The sequence below is a fragment of the Oryzias latipes genome, chromosome 2 (genome assembly GCF_002234675.1).
Source record: "Oryzias latipes chromosome 2, ASM223467v1".
Lineage (NCBI taxonomy): Eukaryota > Metazoa > Chordata > Actinopteri > Beloniformes > Adrianichthyidae > Oryzias > Oryzias latipes.
The window spans coordinates 14,740,520-14,757,595 of NC_019860.2; the positions used below are offsets into that span (position 1 = coordinate 14,740,520).

Genomic DNA, 17,076 nt, shown 5'->3' on the forward strand with positions numbered 1-17,076 from the left:
GTTTTTGCTCACAACAATGATAGCCACGATGCAAAAACACTATTTACCCACTGTCTCCGATTTGATACATTTTTAAAATGGTGTAACTGTAATATAACAAATTTATTATCAATACATTTTACATCCATTTAATAAAGCACATTGTCGTTTAAAAATAGATGGACTATTTTCTCCATAAAGTTTTAAAATTTGCAAAAAAAAAATCCCGCCCAAAATGTTTTTGAAATTTCATGGAAGCAGCCATTTTGAAATGAGCAGTCAAAGCCATTTTACTGCCCCTAGTGGAAAGATAATGCACCACAGGGCACGAAACATGGACAAAGTTATTTGCAATGAGTGTTTAAGGATCATGTTAATGAGATAGGGGTCTCAGAAATCCATGGATAAAATAATGGTAATAAATGGTAAGCTTAATATTGTGCTTAAAATAGGGAATTTATCGTTATCATAACTTATCTTGGATCATTCCTTAAATCCTGGACTACTTTTGGAGCAGATTGCTTCACTGTTTTTTAAACCGACAAGAGCTAAATCTAGAATTTCATCTTTTTTCATTTCATTTCTTATTTTTTTTGTTGCTACAAAAGGTTTAAGTGGTAAACTGTAAAACATAAAGTGGTTCATAATAATACTTTTAGATTTTTTTTTATCTTGCTCAACTGTGCCACCACCATCCACAAGTTTTCTATTAACAGCTAATGGCCTCCTTTAATTGATCGACTTTTCAAGCACAGAGGTCCAAACATATGTCATTTTCCGCCATATTGTTGTGCTTTAAAGAGGAGCAGAGGAGATTTGGGCTCCGGAGAGAGGTTGAAAATGGAGTATAGATAGGTGGAAACAAGTGTAAAGGATGAGGACAAAGAGTAATGAAAGAAGCCTAATAAAGCGTCGATGTAACAGTATCAGCAAGTGCAAGAGGTATGGAAATGGCAGATGCATTAGTGCTGTCATTAGAGCAGAGAAAGAGCTTTTAACATCCGACCTTTAAGCTTCTGTTCAGCAGAATTTTCCCCTCTGACGACAAAAAAAGCAATATTTGAAGGGCAGGGACTTTTGATTGCTCATTTTTGGGGGAATTATTTTACTTTTAACAGAACTCAAGTCACATATATTTGAGAGTCATGGCCAAAACTGCCAGAATGAGAGTGTAGTTGAGTGCGGAACAAGTGGTATTACCGTGTAGGACAAGCTTGGAAGATAAAAAGGACCTTTATTCTCTTTTTGATAAAAAATGGATACAATCGCGATAAAGTAATTAGACTCTCAAAATTTCAAATAGTCTTTGAAATGTTAGTGGGGTTGTACGGTGGTGCAGTGGTTGACCCTTTTACCTCAGCAATAAGGCCATAGTTCAAATCCCGGCTGGGATCGTCTTGCGTATTCTCCACATGCAAGCGTGGGTTTTTTCTGGGCGCTACGGCTTTCAAAAACATGCTTCATCTGTTGATTGATTACCCTTAAATTGTCCCTAGGTGTGAATGTGAACTTAAGGTGTGTGATCCTGACCCTGTGATTTTCTGTCCAGAACACCTTTGCCCAATAATATCCAGGGTAGGCTTTGGCAGCCCTGAAAGGGATAAAGCGGGTTAAGGAAATTGATGGATGGATGAAAACTTAGCGCTGGGAAAGAACAGTGGGAAGAGCTAAATATTCACATTCATCTTCTAAACCTGATTTTGTCCCTTTCGGGGTCACGGGGCTGCTGGAGCCTATCCCGGCCGCGTGTGGGCATCCTGGACAGGTCGCCAGTCTGTTGCAGGGCCACAAGCACACACCCATGCACGCTCACATTCACACCCAGGGACATTTTAGAGTAATCTGTTATCTTATGAAGAATGTTTTTGGACGATGGGAGGAAGCTGGAGTCCCGGGAGAAAACCAATCCAAGCACGGGGAGAACACGCACAGAGGAAGATCCCCCATTGGTGTTCTGTTTCAGAGCAGTTCTGTTTCTTATACTTTTAGCTTTCGACTCTGTGGAAGCTGTATTGTAGTAGGTATAAGAGTAGAACTCTCCTGCCCTTCCTATCTAACCAAAAGTTACAAGGCAGGATGTTCCTTGTTTGGTATTTTGAGACTTTTTTCCCCCCCACATGGCTCAACTAGGATCAAACTAAACCTAACCATTCATAGAATTTTCCATCATTTCTTTTTTTTTAAGTTGTGTTTTGATTTCAAGATAATCCATGTCCTATTTATAACTTAAAGAGAAATGTATTTAATTGTTTCTCTTTATGTTCGTAGGACTCCTCTTATTGCAGCAGGAATCATTGGAGGATTGTTTATCATTGTTATTGTGGCACTCACTGTGGCGATTTATGCACGCCGCAAAAGCATCAAGAAGAAGAGGGCATTGCGACGCTTCCTGGAAACAGAGGTAAGACGACTTAGGGTTTGTTTTGTTTTTACCTTTACTTTCAATACGTTTTAAAGTGTTCAATACATTTCGTAAAACCAGACGAAAGGACTTTAAACTAAAATCTTTTGTTTGCAAGGCTTTCCTTTTTTTAATGACATCATCATGAGAAAAGCTTGTTTTGACCATTTATTTTTGCTAATTTGGCATGACCAAAAGAAATCGCAACCCAGTAGTCCTTTAACTCTTTAACATTGTAGCTTTAGGTCCAGTGTTGATATCCTTTTAACAACTGTATTTCTTCAACCGTTGACGCAATTAACGTAACTCTATATGCAACACTTTACAGCAGTGAAGTGCTTACGGAGTCAACATAAATCACCTATCTCTGTCGTAGACAAAGGTGGCATTGTGCCATTATGCAATTCTTTACGTTAGGAATGTGTTGCGTATCAGTGCAAACTTGATACCGAAAGCCACTTTTCCTGTCAACCAGCAACAGGTGAATTCTAAATTATTTCTAATTATAAATGCTTTAAGGCTTCATTGCACACTTTATGAACCATTTAAACCATTTATTCAAACCTTCATAGAAAGATATGTCTATTATTTTTAGAATGAAAAGAGAGATCTGTTTGCGTTTGAAGATTTATGTAAATTTAGCAATGGCTGACAATGGTCTACAGCCGATCAGGATGCAGAAAACGGTGTGCTGTAAAAAAAAAGGAAAAGAAAACAAAACAAAGCATGCAGAATTGCACTGAAAAAAGTCAGCGAGACCGCGACACGTGAACCGTGATATAGTGAGGGACTGCTGGATTGTAGAATTCCATACAAAGATCAGCATAATGAGTTCAACGAAAAGTCACTTTTCTCTCTTTGAAAAAGTTCCATCACATTTTCATGCCGAACCTTCCACTTGTTTTGAGACAATTTATCCCAAAGCCTCATTGCCCTTTCTTTCTGACGAGCTGAACCGGAGTAGTGAGCAAACCTTGAAGGGATAAACCTTGGCCGGGTACTTAGCCAGACCACGAGGTGCGTAGGAGGTTTTTCAAATTATGCATGGCCGCCATCGCCCATCGATCTGGCCTTGAAGACGGCTCATTTCTTGGAAGCATTAGACAGCAGATCAGACTTTATATTCAGGGGAGAGAGTCAAAGATCGGGGTGCAGGTTGGTGCAGCGTGCACATGGTCGGGCCTTTGTTCAGTTTTGGATTCTGTTGGCGTGTCGTATACACCAGAAGCGTAGAGCCACGGAAAATCCCACAACCTTAACTAGTTCCCAAAGACGCCGTTCACCTTGTTTGTTGTTTGCAATGGTTATATCATCAATGCAAGTGAGCGGCCTTGCCTCGGAGTAGGCCAGGCCGCTTGTCATCCCCTATTACTGTAATTTACAGGTAGAGCCTGAAGTGTAATAGACAGCTGTCAGGTCCAAGACAAGGGGAGGGCGACCACGGGCAGTTTCTGCCTCGTCTTGGCCACACACATCCATCTTAATCAGTCGTTCCCCATTCTGACAGCAGCTTGACCTGGGGGGGGGAAGTGGATTTGCTAATGTACTGTCACGGCAAAGAAGGATCCGTCCCGTTGGGTGGGATCCTTTTTTTCTTTGCTCCTTTTGTATCTTCATCTGTGTTGGGTTTAAGCGAAGGAAAGACTCTGGCATTATGGTGTATAGAAGTAATTAAGGTAAAATCAGAACTTAAATGCTTAATTGCAGAATTACTCTTGTGTAATTTTCAATCATCACATAAACTACACAAAGCTGCTGTACTTGCTAAGCCACAGACACACCGAACATTTGATGCCCATTCAATAAATTCACACACATACCTGCTATTTAGTACAAAACCTTCTTTATTTTTTAACATGAGTGGAGCTAGGTTTAAACATCCCTCGCTCAAGCAGCTACTTTCAATGAAAAGTCTATGTGAATGCGCGTTTTGGGCTTTCACAATCCAAATTCGAGTTTCATTGAAACAAGTTTCTAACAATGTTTTCAGACTCTACGTACAAAATGACCAGCTACTGATCTAACATCGAAAGGAGTGTTTAAAGTTGAACCATGTCGAACTTTGACCAATCAGGGACTCAGATTTGGTAGCGATGCATGGATGGCATCCCTTTTAATTCACAGAAGTGCCTACTGTTTGAACATTGATCATGGATGAGAATAGCGCATGTAATAACCAAAGTTTGGCTTAATCTGACCAAATCTGAGTCCCTAATTGGTCAAACTGTGTAACTTGTTCAATGGCCGCGCGTTTTGTAAACTTGCGTAGCTACATCTGAACGCAAGGTTTTGGAATGCAGAAGCCTGAAACGTGCCTTTACGTGTGCCCACATTGACTTTTCATTGGAAGTGTCATTGGAAATTGAATGTGTGTTGCCAAGGGTGGTGTGACCGTCACTCCACTCTTGTATGTATTTATGTGATATTTTTTTTTTTCGGGGGGGGGGTCAAAATTGCTGATGTTTTTACCCATTTTCTAAATGTCACAGATAATGCTGCTTTCATAGCGTTCTCAAGGATTTTTCCTCGTTGCATCCAGTGTTCTCTCCTTGCATTCCCCATCATTCCTTCTAGATGAAACTACGCAACAAGCTTTGGCAAATGCGGATCCTCTATTCACGAGCATAATAGAGCCGCATGTGTCTACGAATGGAGATCAAGCTTGTCTGGATGAGGGATTTGGGGACAGCCATGGCTCAGGGACTCCCTCTTTTTCTCTCCTTTATCTGCTTTTTAAACAGAGAGCTCACCTCTGGTGTTAGATGGGGATAAGGGAGGCCTCCAGTGCTGTGCTGTCAAATCGGAGCTATTTCCATATCAAGGCCGCGTGTGAAGGCTGTTGTGCTGTGTTGACTTGCAAAACACAGTGCTGATGCTTTTTTTTTTTTATCCTTTGTTTTTCTTTTTTTCTTTTTCTTCCGTCCTTCCCTTGAGGAAAAATATTAAAACAGCTGTCTTCAGCTGGAGTGCCTGTAAAGAAATCCCCTGAAATCAGAGTTGTCTTGCTGTGGCACGCCCGAAACCTTGACCCAAGTCCAACAAAGCACTAAAACTACTTTGAATTTTACTTTACCAGTACTTCTTTCTTCAGCTGCTTGTGCAGGGTTGGGACAGCTCCTTTGCAGCCTACATGCTTCCTCTGCTTCCTTGCAAGTAAGATTTCAGCAGTTAGGGAAGCTGGACAGCTCCTTTTCTTTACATTGGGGCCCAAAAACTAAAAAACTGGGACAAAGCTCTGTCATGAACAGGGGCTGACTTACCATCAGGCAAAAGGTGGGCAGATGTCTGGGGCCCCCCAACATTTGAACTCCCCAAGCTGAGCAAATAATATAAATGTTTAAATAAATGTCCACGCCTATTTTAATTTAGAGTCCCACTCCCATCATCTTTTGATCTATGGTAAAAGCTTTCCTAGTGGTCTTTTTATATTGTTTTGAGCCAAAATAGAAAAAAAAAAAAAAAAAAAAACTTGTGTTGGCTTCTCTGACTCAGTTTCTGCAGAGTGACAGTAGTTCATCAAAAATTCTCAGTTGTGGATGGGACTGTTGGGGCAGAGTAAGCCTGCCCACAGTTTCTATCATCTCTTTTTGCATCCCTTTGGAATTTTGACATTGATGCTGTCTAAAAGTTGCTAATGAAGAAGTTCTTTGATGGACATTTTATCTTAGGATAAAAAAAAATTTAATACAACAGAGGGCACCACATAATTGTTCGCCTAAAAGGGCCACTTTCTCTAAACTAGGTAAAATTTAGCATAGGGACAATATCCATAATAAATAATCACATATAATTTAATCAATTTACATTTGAATTTTCGTTTATAGGGTTCAAATTCAAGCAAGAGGCCAATATCCATTTTCTAGCCATCAAACTATGTTCGTAACAAAAATATTTCAACAAAGCCAAATGTCAAAAATTTTAATTAGCTGGAAAAACAGGCGGAAAAAATATAAAAAGTTTAAAAAAATATAGAAAACTGTCTGCTTTAGCTAGTTTTATTAAGACAAAATGTTTATTAAAAGCAACGATTTTGGCATTGGCAACAATGTGATGCCATCGCTTTTGTTGAGGTCAAAGATTAGACTATATTAGCCATTTTAAAGACTTGTTACTGTTATTTGGTCTATTCTTTAAGAATTATGTAAAAATGGCCAAGATATAGTGATAGTTTAGAACCGAACCGTATGTTAAAACCGTAACCCAAAAATCGAGCTTTAAAATTGAACTGAATTGTAGTATAAATTAATTACACTCGATTAAAAAATACAATACTCTTTAACGCTCCAAAACAACCCCAAATAATCACACTACCGCTGCTGTGCTTAACAACAGATTTTCAGCAGTGTGATATCTTAACTTCTGTTAAGGTCAAAGCTTAACTATTTTAGCCCTTTATTTCTTTTTGTGTCTGCCATAAAAAAAATGAAAAAAAAGATTTGTTCCTGTTATTTGGACAATTCTTTCAGATTGGTTATAAAAAGGACTATGTTATAGTGATCCATAGTGGTCAACAGGCATTTTTTTTTATTTGCATTTTTTTCAATTTCACACCTAAAATGAGAGGTATCCAACATCAATGAAGATTGACAGCTTTCTTTCATGGTGTCAAAATCGGAATAATTCTAATATGACAAGAAACTAGATTTGAAAAAGTTGTACTGGAGTGCAGCCGATGGATTACTCAGAAAAAGCTTCGTTCACATAGAAAAAATTCCAACATTGACACATGTGAAATGCCTTTATATAACCAAGACGAAAACTTTAAAATGTATGGGTAAGTAAGAAGAGAAGTGAAAACAAGGTCAAGGGAAACCAGCAGACTGGTCGAAGTTGACCGAAAGGCTAGAACGGTGTGGGTACCGGATGTTCTCGGGTTGCCGGATGTTCTCGGGGTCCTTCGGGGTCCTTCGACCAATGATGACGTCACACTATTTGATTGGCTGTAAGTTGCCACGACCAATGAGTTAACGTCGCTAAGTTTTTTTTAAAACTTTATTGACAATTGCGGTATCATACATTAACAATGACATTAACGTTAACAACGAACAATAACAATGTAATGAATATTGCTTCGAAGATCAGTCACCATTGCCAAACATAATATATTAACATAGAAAATAAAGAATAGAGGGGAAAAAAGAAACAATGAACATAACACACAAATAAATAAAAACATAAGTAAAATAAAATAAAGGAACATAGAAAAAATCTAAATAGTCTAATACTAGTTAAGTTAGGGGTACTCGTGAAGTTTGTATTTCTGAACAAAACTAAGCAATTTCAAGCCATTCTTCTTTTTCATATAATGAAGTGATTGAAAGTAAAAACAGAGCTCTTTATTAAATGTTATAAAAAGTGGTTTGGTCTTCAAAACTTGTCCTCACCAAGATGGCGGTGCTCTCCTCCAATGAGGAACCACGTGATGTCTCCTTTAGTGATATAACTCATTGGAAGGACCCTGAAGGACCCCGAGAACATCCGGCAACCCGAGAACATCCGGTACCCACACCGGCATAAACAGTCTGTGTAGCATGGCAGCATCTCAGGATGCACAAGCTCGAGGCAGATGGAGAACGAAACAGAAGGGAGAGACCAACGCTGTCATCCAAAAACAGAAATCTGGGGGCCGTAACGGGCAAAACTGGACAGCTGAAGGGTGGAAAAACTGCCTGGAAGAAACCACGACTTTGACTGCTTGTGTGGTTTTCATTTAACTCGTGAGCAGCAGCTAATAAGAAATGGCAGACAGGGTTAAATGCTCGGTGTTACCAAAGATTTTTTATGTTTTGTCATGACTGCTGGTTAGTTTTCACTCTAGTTTTTTTTTTTTTTTTTAATTCTTTCAGGGCCATTTAAGCAGTGCTAAGTAATCAAAGATTAAAGGATCATGTTTAATGCGTGCAGCACAGGAGAAGTTAGCTCATTACTGATGTGACAAGCTCGCTCATAAGTGCATCTTGCATGCTGATGCTCTTTTGCTCATTTGTACAAATTGGCTTAATGAGGTCTCGCTGTGACATTGTGATTCCCCAAGCAGACATGTGCAGCTTTTAGGACAGGCTTAGAATGCAAATTCAGGGAAAAAATGTGTGTTTTTTTAAAAAAAGGATGTCTAAACCAGTGTTTTATGAACATGGTTGGCCTCCAAATAATCCCTTTTATCCCCCTACTATGTCCTGGTCAATTTGGACCTATTTTGATAATAGAAAGAGTATATGTTGCGTGGATTTTTGTTTTCATTGGCAAAAAAAAACCTGTTGATTTCACGCGTAATTTGAATGTTAATTGCTTTGAGAAAAGATAAAACTGTCTCAGTTTGCACTCACCTAATTCAAATTTCTATGGGTCATTTTGACCTAAACGTCGTGGTGCTTCCAGAAATATGTCTTTGTTATGATGACATTTTAGTATCACACAAATACTCCTTTTTCATGATATAACTCTAATTCAGTTCAGAACAATTATAGATGCACACATTTTCAGCTTTGTCAAATTTTTTGAGCTTTTTCCAAGAAAGAAAAAAAGTGTCCAAAAAAATATCTATGCCTTTGAAATATTTTAATGTGCCTTAAAATGTACATTAACTAGATTATAATGTAAATGGCGTATACTTATTTAGCGCTTTTCTACCTATAAGGACAAAGCGCTTTACAGTCACAGACCTTCTTCCAATCACACACACATTCACACACTGGTGGCAGCTCCGCTGCCGAACACTGGCGCCAACCTCCCACCAGAAGCAAGGTGGGGTTCAGTGTCTTCCCCAAGGACACATTGAGTCATGGCATTGAGTCATGGCAAGGCGGGAATCGAACCTGCAATATTATGATCATGGGTCAACTGCCCTTCCGCTGCACCATGTGTTTTTGGTATAGGAATACAATTTGTGAAATTTAACAAACACAAAAACAAAGAAGTATAATCTGTCAAATGTTTTATTACTTTTTTACTATACGTTTACTATAATATATATTTTAAACTTTGTATACTATATATTTACTATACTATATGTTTTTATACAATGTTTGCTTTAACTTTATACTTTTTATACTGTACGTTTACTATAATATATGTTTTACACTTTTTATACTATACTTTTTAAGCCATACCTTTACTATGATATAGGTTTCATACATTTATACTATACTTTTATACTTTATAGACCACAGATTTAGTATATTATACGTTTTATACATTTTATACAATACATTTACTTTACACTACACTTTTTATATACACTTACTATATGTTTTATACTTTTAAACTATACATTTACCTATACCACACACTTTATAAATTAGTTTACTTTATACTTTTTCTACTAAATGTTTGCTATAATATATGTTTCATAGTTTCATAAAACTACACATTTACTATACTATACATTTTATACAATACGTTTCTTTTACAATTTGTACTTTGTATACTAAACGTGTAGTATGATATATGTTTTATACTTTTAATACATACTTCTTATACATTAACTATACTATACATTTTATCCTTAGAATTGAGTTTAACACAGAAGTGTTGATGCCTTTCTAACATATCACAAGGGTTATTTTACCAGCTAAACTTGTAGAACGTCCTCTATCGTACCTCTTAATGTTATGTAAATGTTAATGAAATATAAGCAAGGGGAGCAAAAGTTTGCATTCTGCGTTAATAAAGCTAGCATTAAAGGGCACACCCTAAGGTCTGCTGAGCATCTTTGTGTTTAGAGACACTGTTTACTCATTCTGGGCACAAGTAATTCTGGGAATGTATTCTAGCTGGAGGCTCAGGCGTACTCCTTATTTGTCAAATGAAGCGTCCGCATCCCCGTCCGCTGCGCCACCAGCGAAGCTCATTTGGCGAAGACACGCTGGATTATTAGCTGGTAAATAAATTGGCGTGGTGAGGGAGCTCGCTCAAGTGAGTTTTAGCCGCCGCAAGTCTGCATTGTGTTTAATAGAGCTCTCTTCTGCCTCTCCGCTCAGTCCGGTCCAGCCTTGTCCTAATCAAACAATAACAGCTACAGCTTGTCACCATCTGCTCTTATTACCACTCCATCACCAGCTCCCCCGGTCTGTCTTTCAGAGTATCTTTGTTTCTCCACCTGCAGCAGCTATTTCCAGTTATTCATGTGATTTATGCACAAGCACACCGGTGCAGTTTTTGTACCAGAATGATATTTGGTAATCAATAGTGACTGCAGCATTTTAGAGGATGCACATTTCAGGTTTCAAACATTAAACACTCAATAAATGGATTAAATGGTTTGGAAAAAAAGACATTTTTATCTTGTTCTTTTTAGATGAGTTAAACTGGATCTTGGTAAGGTAGAAAACACCATTGCTATCTTTAATAGTCCAGATATTAAAGTTAAGGGCTTAGTCACAACTGCCTGTCTGCAGGCAAAACTTGGGCAAACTGTGCGGGGCACGAAGGTGGCATTTTCTACGGGCATGTCGTTGGCAACAGGTCTAAGGGGTGAAGTAGCGGAGTTGCAGAGACGCCATAAGGATTTTTCTTTTTCTTTTGTCCAGTCCACCTAAACCTTGCGCTCTGTGCAAGAGACCTGCTAGTGCGGTTCTAGTGATAACTGTGTGTGATCCCTTTGTACAGCTTGATTGTTAGATTCTAGCAAATGAGACAGAGTGTAGTTTCTGTTGGCGTCATGCGGTCATTTACGTATCACCTGCACACCATGTGACTGCAGTATTTGCCCTCAGTCAGTAAAAAGCTATTGCACCCACCTTGCTAACAACTAGAGTGTGACATAAGGGGGATTGTACGACAGGATCACCCGTGCATCATAGGTATATGTGCAAGTTGCATTATCTGTACAAATGCTTGACTATGCACAACAATTGTACATTCTATTTTCATGAAATCTGTTGAGGAGGGTCCACGAGCCTCAAGGGAGCTGCAAGACACAACTGTGCTACCCTTAAGATGCCGCCAGGAATCTCCACAGGCATGAATATTCCAAAAAACCTGCAGCACTTGAACGGATCAATCCCCCCGTACAGGTGCATGGCGAGGCTAGATGTAACCTATGATAGATGTACTTGTTATCTATCTGGTTTCTTTTGGTCGCCCCAATGCACCTGCATAGTGGCTCCACACATCAATGTCCAGAACCGGACGTCCCCCCTTATTGCTAAAAAGCTGAAGCTTCAGTAAAAGTTTTTCTACGATTCTGAACACTTTTGGGTTATGGTCAGGGTTAGGACTCGGGTTAGGGTAAGTTGTGCAATTTCAATGAGCCAATGATCTCAGGCACCATCTTGTCTGCAGCCAGGTTCCTCTCAGAGTCACCTATTCTGCCAGTTTCCTACATAAAGATGCAAGTCTGTTATGTTAATCAAAGAGACACTTAAACTGTGAGAAACAGGAAGTTCACAGGAAAATCACAATGTATGGTGGTGCAACAAGTATTTGGTCAATAATAAAGGTTTGCTTCAATACTTTTTGATGTGGTTGATGACAACAACAGAAGTCAGCTGTTTCCGGTAGGTCCTCAGTAGTTTGAACAGACTTTAGTTGCTATTTTTGGTCCCTTCTTCCATGCAGATCTTCTCAACAGCTGTGCTCTTTTGGATTGGTTGTTTGCCAACACAGACTTTTAACCTCTACCTTAGATTGTTTATTGGATTGAGGTCCAGAAACCAGTAAGACAACTCCAGAACCATGAAATGTTTGTAACCACTCTTTCGCTGGTGTGTTTGGGATCATTGTCATGCTGGAAGATCCAGCCATGTTTCATCCTCATTGTTCTCACTTTGCCTCAAATCCCTCTTCTTAACCTTGGCCAGTTTGGTTTAAACCAAGCCTCCACTTTCTGCTCCTGAATTGAACGCCAGCCTGAAAATCCCAAATGTTGAAGTTCTACAATTAACCGCTGGTGTCTGGTTTCCAACGGGAATAACCTTCTATTAACACACATTTTCTGCTTTTTATGTTGACACAAACAGATAGAAGAACAGTTATAAATTTTCAAAGAATATATTTGAACATTTAACACCTCTGCACCTCAATAAAATCTTTTTCCAGTTAAATATACCATCTCTCTTTCTGTGGCTGGCCCACTTCCAGCACCGGCGTTTCAGCAGGTTCATTCAGCACCTTTAGAGTCCCCTATAACGGTAGCCATTAGACCTGATGTCCATGCTGACCTGGAGGCACTGTCATCCATTCTGTGAAGTTGGCCTGGCACTGCTATTGCCAGTCCCATTGTGCTGATGGTTTTATATCACACTGAATGTGGCCGACCGGCTAATATATGGTGCTATTATATTGTTTGATGGTCGAGTTGGGTGATTATGCTGCTGATAAACCGCAGCGAGCCAGGGAGCCTATGGGCCAATTGCTCATTAAGACATGTATTGATTTCAAACATTGACGTGTTTTTGCATGCGTGTGAACATGTGACTCATGGTTTCGCATGTGCCACATGATTAGCTGGTACATATTGTTGTGCGTTCTGGGTGTTTTTGCACCACGGCTCGGTCGGTTTACAGGTGCCAGCTCTGTTTTTTTTTTTTTTTTTATGTAGAAGCGCCGTCTTTGTGGAGCCGCTAGCGGGGAAGCTGGTGACCAAGCCAGCTGCTGAGATGCTGTGCAATATCAGCTGTTACTGGCAGAGATGTGGAGCGGGGGAGGACTGTCAAAGGCCTGAATTGGAATTGTTTTCTATATGCACAGCTGGTGAATCGCTACTCTTTGTCGACTGTGATAGCAGCTGACACAGGACTGCGATTTGCTTAGCAGCAGGCACAATGCAGTGTGCCAGTGCCTCACATTCACATCCCATATTCATTTCCTCATAAATGCTTCTGTGTTTCTGTGAAAATGTATCAGGGTGGGACCGTCCCGCCTTTTAGGTTGTTTATGCCATTCAAAGAAACATTATTCATTTGTGAGACATCATTTCGAATGTTTTGGCTCAAGTCCAGTTCTTTAAATTTAAATTAATTTGCATCATAAAGGACAGTTTCTCAAAAAAGACGCAAATGCCTTTGACCATGATTTTTTTGCCATCCTATATAGTTTCAGGCTCCGTACTCATTTTTGATTCACTCACAAAGTCCCTCGGAAAAAGGTCTTTTTTTTTTTTTTCCTGGTGGCATATTCACAAAAAGTCTTGGCCATTTTTCACATTAATAGCCTTCTATTAAGTTGAAATTTTGAGCACCAGAAAATAACCCAAAAGTCCTTGTGTTTTTCTTATTATTTCCACACATATTCCTGTCTATATATACAAATGAGGACTTATTTTTCTTTTTGATTTTTTTTATTGTATTTAACTACCTGGTTTGTTCTTATATCTTACATCTTATAGTTCCTGTCTTTTAAGGTACCTGATTCACATGCTGCCAATCTTTTTTGTGAAATAAGTAAAACTTTCTTTCATGTATTTTAGATTAGCAGTTTTTAAAATTCACCAACATGGTAGGCTTACAAGACTGGAGGATATTTGGTGCCCATCTATATGTCTAAATAAAAAGTTTTAAATAGTTCTGACATATCTGTACAAATGTCTGTCATAGCTGGTGGAGCCCCTGACCCCAAGTGGAACCGCCCCCAACCAAGCTCAGCTGCGCATCCTCAAAGAGACAGAGCTCAAGAGGGTCAAGATTCTTGGTTCGGGAGCTTTTGGAACAGTCTACAAGGTCAGTGAGTGAAGCAGCATTGGAACGTGGGATCTACCCATTGTGAGACGCATTTCTGCATCCGGCAGAAAGTTCATCGCAGCAAATGTTACCCAGAATGGGACACTTCAGGCAATAATCCTGAGCGTTTCTCTTTTGTAATAATATTTCCTGCCAGACATGAGACGAGAACCTTGAACGGAAACGACAGTTTCCGCTTCAAATGCACTGCTGTCGGCTGAATTATTCATACAGCCACCCCCTAAAGAACAGCAGGAAACCCATCAAACAAATACAGCTATAAATACAGCTCCAATTTCTTATCAGGCCTGATATTGACGTGGTTGTTTAATTTTATTGCAAATTCTATTTTTTTTTCATCCTCACCGAAGTTATAACTGCAGAACACAAATTACAGACTGTTTTATTACTAAAGGGGAACAAAGGTATCTGATGATTTTGGTCAAGGGGAAAGCAAATTAGTCCTTTCTTTTTGACTCCAACAATAGAGCAGAGCTTGGACCAGAGGTATGCAGAGCAAAGAGTTCAATGCAGCAGGACAGTAGCCATCATTAAACTCAACCAGTACCTATTAAAAGCATCAGTCTTGGCTGTGTGTGTTTGAGCATGTTTATGAGGACTTAGAGCGCCGCGTTTATGGTGATTGCTTGTGTATTTCAGGGCATCTGGGTCCCCGAAGGTGAAACAGTGAAGATCCCCGTTGCCATTAAAATCCTCAACGAGGCCACCGGCCCAAAAGCCAATGTGGAGTTCATGGACGTGAGTATTTATAACACAACAATTTGTGTCTACTTGTATTCACTGCAGTGCGTACGAGCTGTAAAGTCTTAGCGGTGTCAGAGAGGTGGCCTGAGCTGTCACTTTGGTGGGATTGCGCGTTTGACAGTAAATTCTTATGAGAGTACCACCTCAGTCGGTGCCTGTAATAAATTGGACCCAACTGCGCTGTACAGCCAGGTTTGTATTGAACAAAACTCTATAAAAAAAACACCAGCAGTTTATTAGATATGGCTTTATTGGAATGGAGAGGGGAGAAAGGAGACAAAAAGAAGAGTCAGGTAAAAAGTTTCACACTTTTACTGTTTTATCTCTGTCATTTTGTCTACTTCTTCCTCCTCTGCCATTTATGTTTGACCTCAAGGTTACGATTTTATTTGTCAGATACATTCAGAACAATGGGATCGTCCTTTTTTAGGGATTTGTCAAGGTCCTCTGAGTCAGTCGGCACGTACTTCATCTAAAAACCGACTAAATCAAGGCAAAAACTACGTTTTCGGTTTAATAGTTCATATAGACCAGGGGACCTCACACTTTTTTGGCATGTGAGCTACTTTTGAGACTATCTATCTATCTATCTATCTATCTATCTATCTATCTATCTATCTATCTATCTATCTATCTATCTATCTATCTATCTATCTATCTATCTATCTATCTATCTATCTATCTATCTATCTATCTATCTATCTATCTATCTATCTATCTATCTATCTATCTATCATTTTGAGACTAAAATACCGTTTAATAAAAATAGTATTATGAACTATTAGTACATGACATTGTTTATGTACTGATAATACAAAAACTGCACAGTAAGAGCACACAAATTTTTGTGAGGAGATACTTTTGTATTAGCAGTTGAGGCATTTTAGTACAAAATCAGAAAGCAGTGACTATCGTATTTCATGCCCCGCTGGAGGTAGCATGTCGTGTCTAAAGAGCTGCTAGCTCCGTGGGCACCGCTCCAGAAGCGCATGCCACAGGAAAACACTGCTCCCTCATTGAGGTCGGATCCATCGGGCCTCAATAAACACTCCAGTGGTCTTCTTGCTGGGGACTTGACGTGCCGTTGGGCAAATAGCGACTTTCTGATGACAGATAGAATTTGCGCTTAGTGTATTAAAACACGCATGTGCAGTGACGTATGTATCAGAGGATGTCCGATTGGCCGTTCTGCATGTCAATCAAGTCCCGTACTTCTCGGTGAGGATTTTGATTTGCTGACGGATTTTTTTTGAAATATTTTTATATTTTTTGGGTTATTTATCTTTGTTGGCCTGCAATCTATCCTCATTCCTCAATCGACGTAATGAGCACCCCTGATATAGACAAATAATACTGAATGCAGGTTGGTGAATTTAATTACTAGAATCCTAACCCTTTAACACCAGAGATGTCGCGTAGCGACACTTAGATAACACACACTTTTTAATCTGCAACACTCGGCAATGCGCATTCAAGCCACCACTTTAAATAAAAAGTTTATGCAAATGCACAAATATACACGTTTCGTGTTTCTGCGTTCAAAACTCTTCGGTTCACACGACCCTACGCAAGTTTTCAAGACCATTTTTAGGCTCCGTGTACAAAATGCGTGGCAATTAAACAAGGGTTTAAAGTCAAAACAGTTGAAATTCGACCAATCAGGGGCTCAGATTTAGTAGTAACGTATGGGTCGCGTTCTTTTAAAGTAACTGAAAATTGATCATGCAGGAGAAACTAAAAATTGCGGTTTGTGCCAGACAGGAAGTATACGACACCAAGTCTTTCATATATCAGAATAATAAGAGTTGTGAAAGAAAAAGCCTGGAGCAAGATTTGCACCACTTCAACATTTCGCACCAAGCATCTTCCAAGTGTGAGCTCATGCGCTAGGTAGCGACAATCCAGTGTGAACACCGTATTCAGCGCGTTATTGAATATTCCCAATGTATACGTAGCATCACAACAATATGCAACACTTTATTAACGAAAAGGGTTGCCAAACGCCACAAAGCTGCTTTTTTCCATAACATATTTAAGCTGATTTACACAGCTTGCATACGCACTTCATTGCTGTGGAGTGTTTCATTTCTGTGCAAAGCTGCTTCTCTCCATTTCAGCATCTGCTGGAGTTACGCAAATTTTGCACATGGTTAAAGGGTTATAGTAGTCAAAGGAATGTCAAGGGCCCATGGCTGCAGTTTTGTTTTTTTTTTTTTTTTGGTATGAGCTTCAACCTGGAAGTGAATGATTGCTATGTGGACTGTACAATTTTAA

General features: G+C 39.3%; 1 protein-coding gene across 3 annotated transcripts in view; it reads left to right on the top strand.

The window, feature by feature from the left end:
• LOC101165379 (receptor tyrosine-protein kinase erbB-4) overlaps nt 1-17,076 on the top strand; it is a 357,518-nt gene that overhangs the window by 282,254 nt on the left and 58,188 nt on the right. For all 3 annotated transcript variants that reach the window (XM_023964982.1, XM_023964985.1, XM_023964991.1), the window contains exons 17-19: nt 2,248-2,380; nt 13,915-14,037; nt 14,698-14,796. In XM_023964982.1, the coding sequence (XP_023820750.1) occupies nt 2,248-2,380; nt 13,915-14,037; nt 14,698-14,796 (355 nt within the window). The remainder of the gene's footprint in view (nt 1-2,247; nt 2,381-13,914; nt 14,038-14,697; nt 14,797-17,076) is intronic.